Consider the following 21,180-nt stretch of genomic DNA (forward strand, 5'->3'; position numbering starts at 1 on the left):
TCCCAGTCCCTAGCCAGGGAACTGGGGCTCCTCAAGGTGAATGGGATATGGGAGGGTGCACTGCAAGACGCAGGCAGCCTACCCCATATCCCTGCAACACAGGAGAGTTCATTGACAACCTTTCAGTGTATGGCCAGTGACTCCCTATTTGCAAACCCCTTTAAGAGCGGACCCTGGAATTGCTGCTGTGGGGTGTGTGTGTGTGTGTGTGTGTGTGTGTGTGACCACTTCACCACCCCACCCTCCATTTAGGGAAGATAGACTCAAGGATTGCCTTTACCTTCTTTCAAACTAAATGACAAAATAAATAAAAATTATTCGAGTCAACTAAGGGTGACGATTCTAATGGAGTGTTTGTTATAGTCAGTGTAGTTTACACATTAGTATTAGGCATACTGGGACGCGGGTGGCGCTGTGGTCTAAACCACTGAGCCTAGGGCTTGCCGATCAGAAGGTCGGCAGTTCGAATCCCCACAACGGGGTGAGCTCCTGTTGCTCGGTCCCTGCTCCTGCCAACCTAGCAGTTCGAAAGCATGAAGTGCAAGTAGATAAATAGCTACCACTCCGGCGGAAAGGTAAACGGCGTTTCCGTGCGCTGCTCTGGTTCGCCAGAAGCGGCTTAGTCATGCTGGCCACATGACCCGGAAGCTGTATGCCGGCTCCCTCGGCCAATAAAGTGAGATGAGCACCACAACCCCAGAGTCGGCCACAACTGGACCTAATGGTCAGGGGTCCCTTTGCCTTTAACCTTCTCTCGTCTTTATTTTATATATTTAAGGCGTTTATAGTCTGCCCTTTTAGCCAAATAAGCTCTTTGGAGCAGCTTACAAAAGACCCCAGAGTCGGCCATGACTGGACCTAATGGTCAGGGGTCCTTTATTAGGCATACTAAAGTTTTAAAATGTTGTAATAAGACATGCATTAGAAAATATCATTAGCCTAAGACTTTGAAGACTTATTTAAACAATCAGTATTCAACTGCTGTTGCTTCCAGCATCTTAACAAGGGACATTTTCCCTGGCTGTTCAACATTACTGAACTAAGGGAACACAGTCATCAAATTTATGGATGATAAATATCTTGAAAGGAATGACAAATACAGAGTATGGTGCCATTTTAGCATTAAGATTAAAATTCTGAAACGATACCCAGCTCAGAAGATAAATCACAATGAAACTTAATCAGAACAAAAATACCATTTGGCATGCAGGAAAGAAGGGGCAAAAACACAAACCCCACATGCAAAGCAAGACCGTTACAGGTACACTGGGGGCTGGGGGAGAGAACATATCTTCCCCAGGGGCTTTCTGTCTGCACAGGTGAAATAGTAATCTCTTCACTTCATTGGAGGATACTAGGGGCCTGCCAGGAGTATTCTTAATGTTGGGGCATTGAATAGGTGAGAGTGCTTTTGACCTCAGACGTGCTTAAATTGGATATAAACGATGGGCAAAATACATGCATGCATCCAATCCATATTCATTAAATGTACCGTATTTTTCGCTCTATAAGACACACTTTCCCCCTCCTAAAAAGTAAGAGGAAATGTGTGTGTGTCTTATGGAGCGAATACAGGCTGCGCAGCTATCCCAGAAGCCAGAACAGCAAGAGGGATTGCTGCTTTTGCTGCACATACAGCACATACAGCCGGCATACAGCTTCCGGGTCATGTGGCCAGCATGACTAAGCCGCTTCTGGCGAACCAGAGCAGCGCACGGATTTTGGGTTTAGCCGTGATCCCCAGAACATAACCCTTGCATAAATTACGAGCCTACTGTACCAGTCTTAATCAAAAAGCTGCAGGGTGCTTTATAGACTATAGAATATATATATATTTATATATATATATTTTAAAAAGCCACAGTTGTGTCAATGGAGTTCACAATGATAAGCAATGCACTGTAATACATAATACAGTCGTACCTTGGTTGTCAAACTTAATCCATTCTGGGAGTCCATTCGACTCCCAGAACCTTTCGAAAGCCATGGCGCTGCTTTCGATTGACTGAAGGAGCTTCCTGCAGCCAATTGTGAGCCGTGTAAGCCGTGTCAGACGTTCGGCTCCCGAAAAACATTCGCAAACCGGAACACTCACTTCTAGGTTTGTGGTGTTCGGGAGCCGAAACATCCAAGTACCAAGGCGTTTGACATCCAAGGTCCGACTGCATAAGATAGTACATAATGAGAAACAGTGTCATGTTACCTCAATCTTCTGTGAAATATAGGAGGCATTGGGAGGCAGAAGGCTACCCAGTATTGGGTGGCCTTCTGCCTGAACCATGCCTCACGGACCTCTCCCGATCCTGAACCATGTGCTCAGGGTGGGTAGAGTCCAGTGGGCCCACGGCTTCAAAGCCGTTAACTGGTACCGCCCTACATATCAAATTAAACTGTCTCACGCTGGAGTCGCACCTCTGAAGGCCATGAAGTTCTAGCCTGAGCAAAGAGATGGACACCTCTCTGCTCTCATCAGCATGGTGATGGGGCTCCAACATCACCACCTGCTTGGCATTGTTGTTTTAAGTGGGACACGGCAGCCAAATTTCTGGGAGGCTTTGGGGTTGCTGGAAATCACTTGGGGGGCCAGATGTGGCCTGTGGGCACTGAATTGGCCACTCCTGCTTTTGGGAAAATGCAAACGTATCCAGAATAGTTCGTCCCCATCTTCTTGAATGAGAGAAACCACCACAAACCTCTATTTTGACAGAATTGAGTTTTAGTTTATTGGGAGGGTGGGGAACTGCTGAATGTATAGATTAAAAATTGTTTTATGGTACTGGAGAGAGAATCCAGAGCAATGAATAGTGAAAAATATGCTTTTTGAAAGTTTAACCAGTTGAGACTGGGCATTCTGAGTGGCACCCTCATCTGAACTCTTGCTCTTAATCTATTGCAAATCCCTACCAGATGGTGGCTTGCAGAACGAACTTTGGATAGCCATGATAAGCAAAATATAATGATGGGGGAAACTTATAGAAGTGTAAACAATATGGAGTGGCTATTTCTAAATATGTGTTGGCTGTCTTCTTCAAAATAACGCTTGAAAAAGAGGATTGTAAAGACCTTGTATTTAATGCTGTACTTAATTTTAGCTAAGCAAGCATTTTGTAGAATACAGTCATACCTCAGGTTACAGACTCATCAGGTTGTGTTTCCTAGTTTCATGTCATAATGGCCAGTTTCCTCTGGTCCATGAGAATCAAAAGTATAGTGCAGCTTAATGTTTCTTCCCCAGCCCCAGCTTAGAAGTATCTTGGAATGCAGGATCCTGTTTCAACAGGGTGACGTAACCTTAAACTCCAGGGCAAGAGGGGTTTAAAAAGCTTCTTTGCTGATGTAAGCCCATGGCACATCCAGATGGGAGAATTTGTATACCCTGAGAAGACATTGTTTATTAGCTAAACTGTTTACCTGTCATCCATTCCTGTAAAGCTCTTTTGGCAGAAGAATGACAAACCAATTTTTTTGTTGGTGCTTAATGTCTAGAGAGATTATTGCTAAGCCCTTGCTCTTACTTCCTATCTCTTAGTCTGTGAGCGATGTGGTGTGGCAACGCAAACCTTTTTTAATTTATTGATGTCCCAGTTCTTCTGAGTGTTCGAACACTGAGTGCAATTGTTAGTTCAGATAAAGTTTTCTTTAGCACTTTATCAAAGCAATTCACACACATGTATGCATATATGTATTCAAAAAGTATCAGTCCTTCATTGGGAGCATTGTGTCTGATCAGGCAGATGGCATCCTTGAAAATGCAAGGATACCAGGAAAGCAACTGAGTAAAGAATTAATGTAATTAGTCCTTCCAGTAAGCTCTAGAAGATAAATCCCTTTTAACCTCTGTTATAAGAACATGTGCTGTGTCAAAGCCTTGGGTTATTAGTCTTTCAAAACGAGCTCCTACATCTGCTGTGGCATAGAGCAAAAGTAATTTAGTTAATTAGTAAATATATGATGTCATTTTCCTCACAATAAAGCCATTTTTGGTTTCCAGCTTTTCCGACAGACCTGGTTCTGACCTGGTTTTTGCACATAGCAGAATGAGATAGTAAGTAGACTGCAGGTGGAGTGTTATAATACTCTCTGTATAAACACCCTGCTAGGAGAAAAGTAGCTTAACAGGGAGACATTTTAAGCATTTCTCTCTCTGATGAGATAGTCATTTCAGAGAGTCTCTTTTCATGTTTATGACCATTCAGAAATGTAGTCTTTTATTCATTCCAGCTCATTCCACAGGGTTTCTTCCACCTCATTCTGCTGCATGTATATATCTAGCTTCTGTTATTATCGCCCAGTCACGTGGTCAGTGTTGGCTTCCACTTTGGGGCAATGGGAAGAGCTCTTTTTAATAATAATAGTAATAATAATTTTATTAAGTTTTCAGCTTTACATTTCAAAATAAACATTTTACAAACTTGAAAGTATCCAATGACTTTCCTTCTTCTCCTTCCATGGTTCATTTTACATATCATACATTCCTGAATATTTTGCTATAACCATTCAAATCAGTTTTCCACTTTAGAATCAACCACAAATTATTTATTCTGTTGAATTTATCTTAGTGCTGCCAGCGTTTTCAGTTGTATACCGTCTCTCAGCTGTATAGAGTCTCCCGGACTCTATATCAATTCTTCCTAAGAATGCGGTTCATGAAACTTTTATAGATTTTAGCCTTCCCATACCAAAGACATGCATGCCAGCCAAATTTAAAATCATGACCTTCTAAATCTAAAATGACTGCATTGTCCAATACAATCCATTCTTTTAACCAACACAAACAAGCTGCCTCATAATGCAATTGCTAATCTGGCCTCCTCTTTCTTTTGTATCTATCAGAATTTTATATTTGATTCTTGGCCTTTTTCCCTGCCAGATGAATTTAGAAATATATTTTTTCCATTCCTTGAAGCAGTTGGAATTATTTACAATCGGGATTGATTGGAATAAAAACAGTATTTTAGGGAGTATATTCATTTAAATGGCTGAAATTCTACCTAAGAGGGAGTTTCATTCTCTCCTATATCTCCAACTCTTTGTTAACCTTTCCCCACAATTTAATATAATTATTTTCCAATAGGTTGAGCTTTCTTACTGTCAGCCAAATTCCCAAATACTTTTTTGCCTATTTTTAAACCAGACATCCTTTCTAAAAAAGTTTTTGACTGCTCATCCATGTATTTAACCAAAATTTTGTTTTAATCTGAGTTTATTTTGAAACCCACCACTTCTCCAAACCTTTTAATTTCTTTTAATGCTTTGGGAACCTTCTCCAAAGGTTGTTCCAGGGTCAATACCACAGCCCCCCACAACACGTCAGTAAATGCCCTTAATTTATAGACTCTGTGTCCCACCTCAATACCTTTAATTTCCCGATTTCGCCTTATATTCTGAAGCAGTATTTCTAATGTTATAATAAACAAAAGTGGAGATAAGGGATAGCCTTGTCTCTATTTGGCATTTGTCTGAAAGAATATTGTTTACTAATATATTTGCAGATTGATCGGTATAGATTGCTTTCATTCCTGCTAGGAAAGAATAACCTATTTCCATTTTCTCTAAAACCTTAATCATAAATGACCATGAAATATTGTCAAAAGCTTTCTCCACATCTAGGAAGATTAATGTAGCCGTTTTTCTTTTTTTTACTTCCAGGTAATCTATTAAATTGATTATATTTCTTATATTGTCTTTCATTTGTTGGCCTGGTAAAAATCCACACTGGTCTCTGTGGACTGAGTCAGTCAGTGTCCTTTTCAATCTATAAACCAAGATTGTAGCAAATAGTTTGTAGTCACAATTCAGTAATGAAATAGGTCTATAATTTTTTGTCTTTGTTAAGTCTTGTTTGGGGATCAATTCTGTTTATGGTGTCCTTAAGTGGTTCTGTAAGTGCTTCCTAAAACTTTTTATAATAAATTGCAAGAAGTCCATCTGGCTAAGGTGCTTTTCCCATCTTCATTTGGTTTATTGCCATTTGCAATTCCGATATCTATATGGGTGCAGTCAAAATTTGCCGATTTTCCTTAGATACTCAGGATATATTACAATTACCTTAATAAGAGTCCATTGTCTTAAAGTCCTCCTTCTCACAATGATATAATGAAGTATATTAAAAAAATGCTTGTCTTATCTCTTTTGGGCTAGTCAAATGCTTATCCTCATCTACAATATTATTCATGGTCCTATTCTTCCTTTCTTTTTTGAGTTGCCATGCTAACAGTTAACCCAGTTTATTAGCAAATTTAAAAAAATTCTGTTTCATCAATTCACTGTATTTTTCGCTCCATAAGATGCACCTTTTTCCTCCTAAAAGGTAAGGGGAAATGTCTGTGCGTCTCATGGAGCGAATGTGTGGTCGATCGCTGGCTCCCTTTCCGGCCCCTTGCCCAGGCCTCCATTGTTGAATGTTCTGCAGATGGAGGCTGTTTGTTTCCCCAGCGGCATGTGACTGGCTGATTAGATTATCTGTCTGGAAACTGTAGAAATGGCTCCCTTTCCTTTCCTAAAGAAGCTGCAGACCTGTGAGCTGATCCCCCCAAAACGGGGCTTTCCCCCTTTCCTCCTCTAAAAACTAGGTGCATCTTATGGTCAGGTGCGTCTTATGGAGCGAAAAATATGGCACTTTTCATCTCTTGATTAGCTGACATTGAAAATTGTGCTGCAATAGCTAAAGAGCTCTTAATGCCACCAACAACGATAAAAGATGGGCTGAATCTTTGTACTAGCCAAACTGCAGGGATTACTTTTGGATCAGTTGTGATGGATATGAACTTAGTTGATTCTTCAGGTTAGTCACCATCTAGTCGCTTAGACCTGGCCTACATATGTGACAAAATGAGCTGGTAAAATCCTGAAGTGAAATGTACTATTCCAGATGTCAGGAGCTTATCAATTTTTTGAATGCTCTCCAAGTAACAAAAGGCCTCCCTGCAAATAGAAACTGGCATAACAGGGAGTGAGTTGAGCCACAGCTTATCTCCGTGATATTTTAATTCTTTATTCCAGTGTATGTGTGTGCACCTTGGGCCAGTCACTATCTCTTAGCATAACCTATAAATGGAATAAATAAATAATAAATAATGCCTATCTATATATTTCAGAAATACAACACTCATCTCTATGGTCTGAGTGGTACAGTCCACTCTAGCACTTCATTTTCTTCTGTAAATAGGGAATTTCTCTAGAAAGACCTCCTCCCAAATTTCGACAAAGTCCGACTGATAAAGGCTGGGTAACACGTCCCATAAAATGCTTAGCTTTGACCTCTAAGCAAAATTTATTTCCCTATGTCTCCAAGTGTAAAACTGCATATGTAAACAGACACTCTTGTATTTCATCAATAACCACCAATGATATTTGATCAGCATATTTTGTTTGAATGGTTTTTAAATTTACAAAAATCTTGAGTTTATTCTCTAAAATTTGGAAGTGTTCTTGCTTTTTTTCAGATCTTATCAAAAAACTAGCACAGCAATCGTTTGGCAAAAACCCTGGTGATTATCAAAAGGTAACTCTTTCACGTGTATTTATTATGGTTTGCATATGACTGTGTGTCTGTATTTGTGGAGCTGATCTTTTTAAGAACAACAACAACAGAGCACAGGATGTTAACTTTGCCACATCTGCTTCTTGTTTATCTTTTAAATAGAAAGTTTCCAGATGCAAGTGTGTCAAAACTGCATGATAAGGTTTCATTTTGCTTAGCTTCACATCGAATATTTTCCAAGAAGATTTTGGGGGATATTTTTGATCAGTGTAAATAGAAACTCTTGCTTCCTTTGCATAGGGTTTTCTGTGACATTTCATCTGAACGGCTGATTAAGATACTGATGAGTAAAGATTTTTAGGCAAACCGACATGTATGAACACGTTTAGTATTTCCCTTCGTGGTGTAGATTTTATTTATGTAGCCCATGTCTTCCAGTTCTGGAGACTGGATATTAAGCATCTGATATTGGCCCATATCTTGTTCCTCATTGCATTATCATCTCCAGAAGACACACACTACACACTGCACTTCCCATTTTAAAATAACTACTCCTTTTCAGGGAGCATCTTCCAAGTAGGTGGGAGGGGTGTGTGCCATAGGCACAGGCAAAGATAGGATGAACGTCACTGAATGGCTTTCAAACTGTATTTCTTGATTATACATTCAGGAAGGGTAGACGACTGTCTTTGAAAGACAGCTTGCCCACTACTTCCAATCTTTCCCTGTGATTATTGGCTACTGGGTGTGTTCCCGAGTGCATGCTCAGTTCATGAAGGGTGACAGTGAGGTTCAAAGCTGGCTGTGCCCTCTAAAACCTATTCCTGCATCCTTTGCAATATGCAGGGTTGGAATGGAAGACTGCAGAAAGTGCTCCCTAAAGGCAGAAATCTTGAAAACCCACTGGCGTAAATTTATTTAAAAGATTAGTTGATTCTAACTTGGTGATTGGAATAAGTGCTGTGGGTTTATGCACCTCCTTCAGTTCCTGGTTTGTAGGCAGTCTTTAGCTAGCAAACCATTGTTTGTTCAATTTTGCCTTCGCAGCAAACTATGGTTATCTCACATGGCGGTAGGGAGGGGAGGTGCAGACAGAGGTAATTCTGATTGCTAAACCATGTTTTTTGATTGGCACAGTGACTTCTGAACTGAACCAGTCCTTTTACCTTTTCAGAAAGCATTTACAGTGGTGCCCCGCAAGACGAATGCCTCGCAAGACGGAAAACCCGCTAGACGAAAGGGTTTTCCATTTTTGAGTTGCTTCGCAAGACGATTTTCCCTATGGGCTTGCTTTGCATGACGAAAACGTCTTGCGAGTGTTCCGATTTTTTTTGCCCCCCTTTTTCTAAGCCGCTAATCCGCTAAGCCTTTAATAGCCGCTAAGTCTTTAATAGCCGCTAAACCGCTAATAGCGCTAATCCGCCAAGCCGCTTATAGGGTTGCTTCGCAAGACGAAAAAACCGCTAGACGAAGAGACTCAAGGAATGGATTAATTTCGTCTTGCGAGGCACCACTGTAAGTGCTTGTTTTGGGTGAAAAACTACCTGTAATTTTCGAAGCCCACAGCTGTAGATGTATTCACCCATTCTGACTAATCAGAACATAGTAATTATGACTGCAGAAAGGCATGGTCACGAGGAGTGGCTGCAGCTTGCAAACCTTTGAGGGCTTTTTTTTTGTTATTTTGGAAAGAAGGAAACTCGAATTGCGTCAAGCAAAACAAAGAGAGAAAATCATTTGATAAACTTAATAATGCTGGTTGTATCAACCACGGCATCATTCAGGTGCTTTTAACCATCAGTGTTGGAGTCAGTAAATCATGGGCTCCTTTTGAAAAGTTTTGTAGGTAGGAAATAGTAATAGTTGTGATTCCTTCAGGTTGCCGTATTTCAAAAAGTATAAACCAGGAGCTTCTTAAAAAACAAAAATGCAAAAAAAAGGTGAACTTTCAATTGACTTGCCAGGACAAAGCACCACCTTTTGGAAATCCCCACTGGACGTCAATTCCACCTTTGAAATCCCGGTAATGTCTGGATATATGGCAGACCTAGATTTCACCTTCTTTTGACAGTCTAACTCCTGATTGCTCAAATTGCATTGGGGTTTGCACAACTGGCCAGTAGCAAGCAGTGCAGTGGGACAGAGAGGCTTACCTGACCTCCAGGCAAATCAGTTGCTGCTGCTTACCATGCAAGGTGGTGGGCAGGCTGACGCAGTATCAACATGCCATCAGGAACACCAGATTGGCCCTGCTGCTGTGTTTGAACCATGCTGACCACTGGCTTGCCACTGCCTCTCCCAGTAAGCAGCAGTGGCTTACCTGTTTGAAAGTCAGGTAAGAATCTCTGTCCCATTACAGTGTATGCTGCTGCAAATAGCTATAATATACTTGTCTCCTGTCTGGTTGTGCTTTGTGGAAAAGAAACCATTATTGGAAGTTTCCCCGAGCCCAGGCTTGAGACAGACTTCAGAAATTTGTAAAAGCCTGCATTAAATGATAAGTGAGCTTGTGAAGTCATTGAATTCTCCCAAGCTTGGATAAACAAATAGAGGAGGAAAGTTTGTCTCTTTGCTCCTTCTTTTTTCCTGATGCACTGGGTTTCAGTGCTGTGTGGTTTAAAACTCAAGGAATCATGGAAGAGCAACATCAATCCTAGTGTCCAGGCTTCGTGCCCTGGTGCACTATTCCAGAGACAGAAGGGGACAAATCACCCTTTGTGCCTTCATCACTACCACCACGACTGGGAAGGGAAGGGGGAGATTTTCCCAAGCCAGACAGTAGGGTCAAACACAAAAGATGCCCTTGATATAGAGTGACTTTCTCAAAACATGTTGGGAACATCAAGACCTGTGCACATGTGCTCTTGTGTGTGTGTAGCATGCTGCTTGCACAGCTGAACATCACCCTCACTTGAAATTCTGACTCTTCCTCCTACTTAACATCTCTCCTCATGCAAGGTGATTCCTTCCCTGGTTTGAGGCAAACAGCACTTTGCTGCTCGATTAAATACCAGAGGGAACTCAATTCCCTAGATAAGGTTGTGCAGTTTTAAAGGTGGTAAACAACACGTCTTACGTAACCATGTTTATTCAGAAGCAAGTCCTGTTGAATTCAGTGGGACCTACTCCCAGATAAATGGGGTTAGGGTTGCAGACTTAAGTGTAACATTCTCCAGAGTGTAAAAATAAATAAATTCCACCACTTTTGTGATGGAAAACAGTAGTCCAAACAGTAATAGAAATGAGTTGTTTTGTAGTGTTCAAGTCAGAGGAATTGGGAAGAAAATGCCAGCTACTCTGCATCTGGCCCTCTTTGACAGAACACAAAGTGCAAATTGAATACAATTAAGTAAAAGCCATGAAAATCCTAAACCATTTGATTTTGCAAAATTGGCAAGATGCCTCTGGAACTACACTGCATCATGGTTTTGTGTGTGAATACCTGATGTGCTAAACTGCTTACTGACCTTGTGCATTGTTTTTTTACTTTGATGGGCATTGTCTTTGGGTGCTTAATTTATTGCTCACCTGCATTCTTTTTATGCATGCTGCCTCCGCATCATATATACTTTCCATCTGCCTTGACTTCCACAGCCAGAAAATGTTGTCCTCACCCTTCAGGTAAAACCTCTTATTGTTTCCGATGCACACTTTGTTTGGAAAAAAATATATTCTCAACTAGGGTTGCCATATTTCAAAAAGTAAAATTCCTGACACCGGCAGGTGTTGAGCTTTTTCTAGGAGACCACCAAAATTGGGGGGGGGGACAAACCCAAATTGTTGAGCTTTTTGGGGGAAACCTACCCTCCCAATAGTGATTTTAAGCTTTTGGGACTTTTTCTGCTGCTTTTTCCATCACGATGCCAGACATTTCACCAATTTGGCAAAATTCCCCCGACGCCATTTTTAGATCCGAAAACCAGGACATGTCAGGAATTTTCCTGACGTATGGCAAGCCTATCTTAACTAACATGTAACCTCTTCTGATCATGGGTTCTAACGTTTTAGGTGGACTATTTTCAGAATTGTTAATTTGGTTAGTTGATATATTTTGTTGTGGTTTTCGAAAGGAAACTAACATTCCCATTTCCCGCTATCTAACAAAAATCGTTAACTCTCCTTGTTACTGTAATTAGGTCACTGGTATAAATGGCCATGTGTTGCAGTTGTTTGCACTTAGAGCTATTTTCATTGAGGAAATGGGGGAATCTGAAGCAGATTCACTGAGAGTAGAACTGGAGCATGAGTAAATGTAGCTGGTGGGAAACTGGCTTGCAACGAGCCCTGGAGGAAGGTGTCCGACTGCTCTTCTCCCTCTGTGCTTTTAATAGGCGGGCACTCACAAATGTGTAATAGCAGTGGGAGAGAAGCCAGCTAATCTACAAAACAAAAACGTTTTCCAAGTTGGTAAATGAAAGCGATTCACATAATAGTCACGAGGACAAGGCACTGCCCAGCTGGCATCAAAAATCAAGGAAGGGTCTTCAGAACATGCAGGTCTCCTGCTAGATCAAAGGGTTGTCTAGACCAGGGGTCAGCAAACTTTTTCAGCAGGGGGCCGGTCCACTGTCCCTCAGACCTTGTGGGGGGCCAGACTATATTTTGAAAAATATATATACTGTATGAACGAATTCCTATGTCCCACAAATAACCCAGAGATGCATTTTCAATAAAAGGACACATTCTACTCATTTAAAAACATGCTGATTCCTGGACCATCCTTGGCCAGATTGAGAGGGCAATTGGACTGAATCCGGCCCCCGGGCCTTAGTTTGCCTACCCATGGTCTAGACCATAGCTGTCAACGTTTCCCTTTTTTTAAAAGAGAAATACCCTTATTCCAAATAGGATTCCTTGCAAGAAAAGGGAAAAGTTGACAGCTATGGTCTAGACCAGCTTCAAGGTTTTCAGCTGTGACCAGCCTGATGCTTCCACAAAGTCTACAGGTAGCATATGAAGCCATTGGCTTTCCCCTGCTCTTTCCTGCCCAGAAACGGAAGATCCTGAGTTTTGCTTCATTCAAGGAAAAATAGGTATATAAAAAGGAGAATTCAGGAAAAAGTATTCAGCAAAGTGTGGAAATATAGACGGTAAAGGGGCCCTTTAAAGTGAGTTCCAAAGCTTCCCTCTTCAAAGGTCAGATTGACATGCTTCAGAAAGTTGCACAGGAAGTAAAACTAGTTAGTTAGATTGGTGAAAAGTCCTAAATTATTGGTATAGGAACTCAAGAGTGGCTTGTGAGAGCCATGTAGTGTGAGCTAGGAGCAACCAGCTCAGACCTCCTCACAAGCTGAGCTTGTCAGGTAGACTGAACGTTGAAAAAATAAGCCTGATTGCCCATTTCCTCCCAAGGCCAGGGGAAGTGACCTCACTAAACCGGGCAGAACAGCTTACTCTATGGTATGAGCTCCTTCATGCATTATTTAGATTTCAACATGTTAGTTATATGAGGTTGGTTATCTTACAAATTGTATAGTGCTGTCATAGCTGGCAGCAAACAATGTCTAGCCCCTTTCATAAAGCTACTAAGGCAGAGGTCACCATCACGTCTTCCAGTTGCGAATTCCCCAAGCTAATTGCATTGTGTGAAGTTTATTCCCTTCTGACCTTAAGATGAGCTTCTTCTGTGACCCCAAGTTCTTCCCAGGCATTCTTATTTATGTGTGCAAGAAGTGCACACCAGTGCTTGGCTTCAAGACATCCAGCTACCTTTCCTCATGGTTGCATTTCTATTTGTAGGGATATTTCCATTCCTAGTGCTTAAACTGCAGTACTCATGAGTTCCTATTTCTGTCTCTTACTTGGAAATCCCTTCACGCACTGCTGAGCTGTACTAGTGTGGCTCTTGCTACCTCTACAGTAGCTTTCATGCTGTTTTAGGTTATTTCTAAAAGTGCTGATCTGGATCCTGTAATTTACATACCACATAAGCAGTGTACCTCTAAAGGCAGGTAAATACCAAAGAACGAGCCATGTGGGTGGATCCATTTACACCAGAACTGATGTGGGGGGAAACTGCAGAGGCAGCAGCAACCATGCTGGCTTAAGTTTATGTTGAAGTACATTATTGCAATTGTGTGGAATGTCAGAAAACAGCCTAGAGTGGTTTCAGTGTGCAGTTCTGCTCTGCAGCGCTTTTCCTTTCTGGAGCTAATTTACCCTTAACATTTTATTAATTAACTCCTCAATCACATGCGTCCATGTGAAGTTGCTTCAGAGGAAACAGGCTTGAAGGAGCAAGGGAATGTTCACAAGTATGAAATAAACCAGCCCTATGTCTTGCATTGGGACGTGGGTGGCGCTGTGGGTTAAACCACAGAGCCTAGGATTTGCCGATCAGAAGGTCGGTGGTTCGAATCCCTGCGATGGGGTAAGCTCCCATTGCTCTGTCCCAGCTCCTGCCAACCTAGCAGTTCGAAAGCACGTCAAAGTGCAAGTAGATAAATAGGCACCGCTCCGGCAGGAAGGTAAACGGCGTTTCCATGCGCTGCTCTGACTAAGCCAGAAGCAGCTTAGTCATGCTGGCCACATGACGCCGGCTCCCTCGGCCAATAAAGTGAGCTGAGTGCCACAACCCCAGAGTTGGCCACAACTGGACCTAATGGTCAGAGGTCCCTTTACGTTTCCCTTTTTATGTCTTGCATTGGTCCTCATAACCTGGGGAGGGTTGCTGACTTGGATCGTCAATGGTCAAGGATGGCACCGTAGTGTGTCTTGCTACAACTAGCGGAAACAGAATAAATTAGGCAAAATAAGAGAAGTTGTGTTAACTTGAGTAGAATCATAGAGTTGAAAGGGGCCCAAGCATCATCTAGTCCAATCCTCTGCGATGCAGGAATCTCAGCTAAAGCATCCATGACAGATGGACATCCAACCTCTGTTTAAAAACTTGCAAAACTCAGGGGGCGTTTTTTAGTGCAGAAAGCACATAGTCTTGTATCAGTCAAGAAAGTCTTTAGGCATGACTCCCTTTGAGAACTGTTGGTTTAATGTAGGATTTTCCAGACTGTGTCCCTTTTTGCAGTGCTACAGTGTGCACTACAAGAACTCCTAACACAGACAACTTTTCAAAGTGTATATTAGGGGGGACGGGACGGGACACTTAGTGCAGCGGTGTCCTTCCTGGCCTCCAAATTAGAACTGCCAGCTCCCTTCTTTCTTGGACTAACAAATGTATTGTTCTTATCATTTTCCAGAACAATGGGAAGGATTCTTCTTTGCAACTCCAGGATATCCTAGTTAATAATTTTCTAGTACCCCATGTTCCAGTTTGTACAGTTGCAGCTCAAGGATGGGATTATGCTGCTGCTAGACTTTTCCTGCCCCTCTCCTCTGTAGCGTGGGCTGCATCCGGGAATGTGCGTCATTCACCCCTTGGGATGATGTCAGTTCCTTTAGCTGAGAAAGCCGGATCAATTCTGCACAGTGCCTCTCCAATTGGGCAAAAGTTGTACTTCCATCCAGCGTGCTGACTTAGTTAGTCAGCCCCTTTCATCGCACAATTCTTTTCCTCCAGCATGTAGTCTGAGTTCGGTTTTGAAACTATGTCTGTAATGTGAATCTCAGTTATAATATATCTGCTTTTGCTATTGTTTCTGTCCGCATTGCAGGCAGTTTACTATGAGATCGGTTTTATAGTCTCTGCTGCTCTGGGAGTGCTGTTTGTTCTGTTGCTGCCTCTGGTGGGGCTTTGCTTCTGCATGTGCCGTTGCTGTGAGAACTGTGGTGGGGAGATGCACCAAAGACAGAAGAAAAATGCAGACTGTCAGAGGGGCTGCTTTGCTACAGTACTTTTCGTTGCCGCTTTAATCATCAGGCAAGTATAGCCAAGCTGCTCACAGTGTGAATTTTGTTTTGCCATATAAGCAAGGTGGGTTAAGTCTGGTTTATTATTTATGAAGTTTTTATTGGGCTGGGAATAATGTGCGCAAGTTTAAGGGAGATAAAAGTCACTAATTAAAAGAGAGCCACTCTGTTTGATGACCACCAGGCTGACTGCATAACTATACTGAAAGATCTGGAGACTAGCTACAGGATCAGCAGGCCCATTGGATGTGTTTAGTTGTTAGAATGTACCACTTTGTACTAATGATAGTTGAGGATATCGAATATTGTTACAAAAGCCACCCCCCACTCTCTGCCACATTCCAGGGGGTTCCAGGCAGTCACCCAGGGTCTGTGTTCCTTTGGAGAACTGAGACACGGCAGAGACTGTCATGCTTGAAGAAATATGGTTTACACCTTCAGTCTGCACGGAGGGAGTCCAGATCTTACAGCACGGTCATTTCAAAAGGAGCTTGTCTCCCACAGCAGTGAAGCCCTGGAGTCCAAGCCATCTTGGAGTCCCAGCCAGCCTTCAGCCAGCCTGCCCAAGATGGATCCCATTCTTTCTTCTTCCCAGAACACGTTACTGAAATACTCCCTTTTCCTGTCATCTCACACCCAGTTACCCTGGCCCCATCAGTCTCCCCAGGCCAAAGTATTCCTCTCAGATGGCCAATCAACACCCTTTGTCATGTTAATAGATTTGCTCTTCAGAAGGCCAGCCAGGCTGGTTTGCAGGCCTGGGATTCCTTGTCTGACACAGCTCTGGAGCTTGCACTTTCATCCATATCCCAATTAATCAAAATCCTACAATTTATTAATTTCCAGGGTTGAGTGGGGTCCCCCTCAAATCTATCTTTTAATGCATTCCCACTCTGCAATAGCAAAACTAGCATTGCCAAGGAAAAGGTTCTAGGATAGCTAATGTTGTTTTTGTAGGATTTGAATGTGAGGAGACAGTAATTCAGTCAGTCCCCCAGGTGAAGCCTACAGTGGTACAATACAGAAGAGAATAACATCATGTAAGACTGCTGACCATACAGCTTCTCTCTATGATTATTGTTCTGGAACTGAGCGCGCAAGGCCTTTGCCATTTTTTTTAATAAGAACTGCCTGTGCTAGCTTTTTCACTGCAAAATCAATGTATCATACTTGCATCAATTTTAAGTTTGTATGTCATAGCTTTCTTGAACAAAAGGCTGCTTCCATTTTCATTCTGAATGTTTCCGTTTTGTTGCTGAGGACGGGCAATGTGAAACGTGATCCTGCTTTTTCCTTATGAGCTAGAAGCGGTCGGAACCCCTGGCCCCTTCATGGCTAGACTGTACTCTCTAACATAACAAAACGTGTTTCCCAGTGTGGGCAACACAGCCTAACTTACCAATATATAGCGCTTTATGGTTGATGGAGCTGACTCAGGATTCCAGAATTAAACCCTGGTTTGAACTTTCAGTCACCTTGAGTCATGTGGGCAGAAAGTAGATTGTGGTCCACAGGTGACCCACAGGCCATATTATTTTGGTTCACCTAGCATCCTGTTCAGTGCTGGACTTAAGGTGATGAACCAAACTGTTTACCAGTTTTTGGGTAATGGTCTTAACTCATTTCTGAGCCAGTCCACTAGGAACCAAGGAAAGCCTGTCTCTAAAGGAAATGAGCAGCTCTGCTCATTTTGTCTCTTAACACAATTGATTCCCATTAATCTCTGTGGGCTACCTCTGTCCAGGGCTGAAGTCGGGAACATTCCTAAAATGTCCTCTGTTCTTCTCCTTTCGTTCACCAGAGTTTTGGAAACAGATATCAAGGGTTATGCACGTATATGCACACAATCCTCAACATTTTGTCTAATTGTAGCTCTTTGTTTTCACCTAAAAGAAGCAAGTGGTTTCCATTATCTTGTACGGAAGAGAATAAAGGGTACATTTGTGGTTGCAAGGACCCATGGAAAGGGGGTCTTTCCAATTGTAGCCCCATAGTCTGCTGTCTTTGAGTGAGTAAACACACATGTAGGAGCCTTTGGCTTCTGGTGGAAGAGACACAGAACCCTTGAACATTAAGCAGGCTTTTCTAAAATCTTTTGTTCCCCTTCCACGAGGGCAATTGTTGCCAGAAAAGAGGCTTCTGGGTATGTCTTTCCTTCTGAATCCTGCCCTTGTGCTGATTGTGGGAATGTTCAGGATGTCAGGAGAGGATATATTATTTATTAATATCCTTCCTAACTTGCACTAGCAAGTTCCTTTGTGGAGCAGAGTTACATTCCCCTTCTTACATGCACAGCAGATAGCTGGTTGCAGGCTCATGTGAGCCTCTCATTATTACACAGTTCAATCTGTCTCAGATTGAATTGTACGTTCCTGGTAAATTCCCTTGAATCCCTCTTAAAATAATAAAGTCACCACAATCTTATTCAAAGTCCATAAAAGAAGTTTACTCACATCAGTTCCCAGTTGGATTCCTGAAGGCAGACTTAGTTAGAAATATGTACATGTGGATCTACCTCATATGGGGGGATAATGCCAGTGCTTCTGCTAGCTGAGAGCTAGCAGAGCAGTCCTAGCTAAAAGCTGGTCAAACAAAGAAAGAAGTCAAAAAAGAGGGAAGTGTGCTGCGTGACTCGGCCTTTTGTAACCTGGACAGGTAAGGTCACGCCCACTTTCTATCACATGCAAAAGGAAGGATGCTCCACCCAGGAGGAACAGGAAGTTTTGACTGGCTGGACCAAACATGTTTTCTCTAGCATTACAAGGAATGTTGTACTTGACTTCCTCTCATGGATCACATCCCACACAGATTTGGGGCAGAGGCAGGATTTCTGTCTCTCTCCACCACCCCCACCCCACCACCCCAGTAATTGGCACTTGGGTCGCCATACCAGAGTATGTGCGCCCACCACCTCTTTGCTGAACATGTACTGTATATGGAAACATTTTATATATTTAATGAAATCTTCTGCTTGTGTATGGGCCAGTTGGCTTCTCAAAGTGTGATGGGAAAGCAAGGTCTAGTCATCTCTTTATTAAGGAATGTTAAGCAAAAGTTTGCTTTTCATATCACCAAACATGAAGGAGAACTCGGTTTAATAGTCTTCATAAATGTGATCAGTGGGGTGACTGGTTTTCCTCGTTTTTGTAAAGTGTTTTTCCCACTCTGTTGGAGAGGCTCAAAATGAGAAATTATCAAAGTTTTGCAAACAGAAAACCTTCATGGTGCATTGAGCTACTGACCTTTTTGTAGTGGGAGCACAAAGACCGAAACAATCGCCTCCAAAGAACATAGTTGTTACTGTAATTCTAGCCATGTGAATTGGAAATACACTTTTCATCTGACTGTCCATTGTGAAATGTTTTCCTTTTTAGAGGCAGCCAAGAATAGATAATAACCCCCAGTACATACTGTGCAGGCAGCGAAACTGGAAAGCATTGCTTACCCTTGTAGGTGTCCAGTTCTGTGCCCAAGTCTCTGCCTTCTGCCAAATCATCTTGAGATAGTGGCATCCGCAGAGCACAGCCCCACATAAAAGTCTTTGCGGAATCTTACCAAAGTCTATCTATTGCACCATCATTTCCAGCTATTAGAAGCCCACAAGTTGGATAGGAGGTTACACGAAACACTGTGAGGCAGGTCTAAGCAGCTGCTGCCACGCAAGCCAATTGGACAGCTTTAAAAAAAATAAAATCCTGGGCTAATCCGTGGGCTTTAGTTCATAGCAAGTTGTACCCTGTTAGATTCAAAGTACATATGAGAAGCTACAAAATCATGTCAAGGCTTTTTCCAGAGGTGACTTCTTTTTGCAACTCTAGATCAGAACGTAAGAGATGTCTTCATCCCCATCCTGCCAGGCTATATCAGAGGGAGGGATAAGCTGTTCATTTCTTGTACCCCTTGACCTATGGACACAATTTCTCCTTTCACCTGAAGATGGGAGGAATCGTCGTGATTAAAAATAAATGGGTTGAGTTGGCCTAAGGGCACAGGCTTCTCTGCTATTCTGTACCTTGAGGGCTTACAAAGGAATTATTAAGCTGAATTTGTGGACCAGTGCAAGTCCATATTTTAAGTCCCTATGTCCTTTTAAAAAAAAAGCTTACTTATTCCGGATAGCAAAACATTTCCCACTAATTTTGTTGCTGTTTATGTAGAGCTCTCAAGCTTTCCATTTGAGCGAATGCTTTAGTGTGTGCCCAGATTGTGACAAAATACATCATGGAAAACAATTTTGCAAAATCTGGTTGAATATATCTGGATATGTGTATGTTGAGCCCATGTTGTGACAGATCCATTAAGAAGTGGCAGTTCATGTTGACTTAGCACAATGAGAGTTGTTACGAGAATCATGGCAACTTCCCAGTTGTCTTAACATCCTCTTTTAGTTTGCTAGTCTTTAGCCTATGCATTTTTGGGAACAGGAAATATAGACATATGTCTGACAAGTTGAAGTTAAAACTATTCTGGTTAAATAATTGGCACGAATGTCCAGTTAACTCTGTCGCAGCTACTTCTCTGACCCACATAATGGTTAACAATGGATTGTGTCTTGGAAGTTTGAATGTGCATTTTTATCTTCTTCATCAGATATTGTTCTTTTTGTAGATGTTAATAGTTTTACTCTGATTTGAAACTAGAACTATTTGGCGACAGTAAAGTAAAATCTTCGCTTTCCCTCCCCTTCTACACATAGTATTGGTGTGCTTTTTGCTTATGCTGCTAACCAGCACCTCACAAGTCAAGTCAGAGGAGCAAGGAAGCTGGTGAACAGTAATTTCAAAGACCTGAGGATTTTCCTGAATGAGACACCTGGGGTAAAGTGATACTTTCTTCATTATAGCAGTTAAGAAAGAAAGTGGGCACAGCGGTAATGCACATAGCAAAATTGCAGATTTCAGACATTATATCAAACAATGGCTTGTGCTCACGGTATGGTAGAACCCAAGCCACCATGAGTCGGTTTGCAAGTAACACCAAGCCAAACAATTCCTTAGTGTGACTGTGCAAATGTATAGGCTCCCAGAAATGAACGTGTTTGTTTTTCTCCCCCTCCTGGTTCGGCTGCTAGTGCTCTTTTGTGAGCCAAGTCATGGTTTGGCTTAGTGTTCTGTCCAAGAACAAACCTCATTTTTGTTCCCTATCCAAGAACAAACCTTTTTTATGACAGAGGGCCTTCTCGGTAGTGGCACCCACCCTGTGGAACACCCTCCCTTCAGATGTGAAGGAAATAAGCAGCTATCCTATCTTTAAAAGACATCTGAAGGCAGTCCTGTTCAGGGAAGTTTTTAGTATTTAATGCTGTACTGTTTTTAACACTTGATTGGGAGCCACCCAGATTGGCTGGGGAAACTCAGCCAGATGGGTGGGGTATAAATTTTATTATTATTATTATTATTATTATTATTATTATTATTATTATTTACAACTTGCAAAAGGGCCTGGGGGAATGTGTGGGTTGGCTCCATCCTCCTGATGCTGCTGCACACACTGACAGCACCCCCAAGCCAACAAGTGATTGCCTGAGTCAGAAAGGTGAGGATGGGAGCCTGACCAGTCCTTCACAGAATGAAGGTCACCCTCCATCAGACAGAGCTTGGGACTATTTCTGGTGTCCACAACATCATCAAAGGGGTTGAGTTCACCCTTCACATTCCAGAGGAAGCTTTGCCAGCAAACACCAGATGCAGAAAAAAGATCAAGCTTTTATTTACCTTTCTAAAAGATTGTATATGCCCATGGCAACTGGAAAACCAAAACAGCTTGTTTTGGTGTGGTGTACATATGTTGGGCATAGCTGTCAACTGTCCCTTATTTGGCAGGAAAGTCCCTTATCCCAGCGCTCTGTCCCGCTGCTGTCCCTTATTGATGATGTCCCTTAAATTTCCCGG

General features: G+C 42.2%; 1 protein-coding gene across 11 annotated transcripts in view; it reads left to right on the forward strand.

The window, feature by feature from the left end:
- The window catches only part of PROM1 (prominin 1), a gene marked incomplete at its 3' end in the record, with an annotated part of 111,549 nt that overhangs the window by 44,286 nt on the left and 46,083 nt on the right, over nucleotides 1–21,180 (forward strand). For 8 of the 11 annotated variants that reach the window (XM_082237350.1, XM_082237356.1, XM_082237352.1 and 5 more), the window contains 4 exons: nucleotides 7,446–7,504; nucleotides 11,078–11,104; nucleotides 15,094–15,299; nucleotides 19,986–20,106. In XM_082237350.1, the coding sequence (XP_082093476.1) occupies nucleotides 7,446–7,504; nucleotides 11,078–11,104; nucleotides 15,094–15,299; nucleotides 19,986–20,106 (413 nt within the window). The remainder of the gene's footprint in view (nucleotides 1–7,445; nucleotides 7,505–11,077; nucleotides 11,105–15,093; nucleotides 15,300–19,985; nucleotides 20,107–21,180) is intronic. The other 3 variants (XM_082237357.1, XM_082237359.1, XM_082237360.1) reach the window with 1 other exon arrangement.

Source organism: Podarcis vaucheri, assembly GCF_965113315.1.
Source record: "Podarcis vaucheri genome assembly, chromosome: 9".
Taxonomy (NCBI): domain Eukaryota; kingdom Metazoa; phylum Chordata; class Lepidosauria; order Squamata; family Lacertidae; genus Podarcis; species Podarcis vaucheri.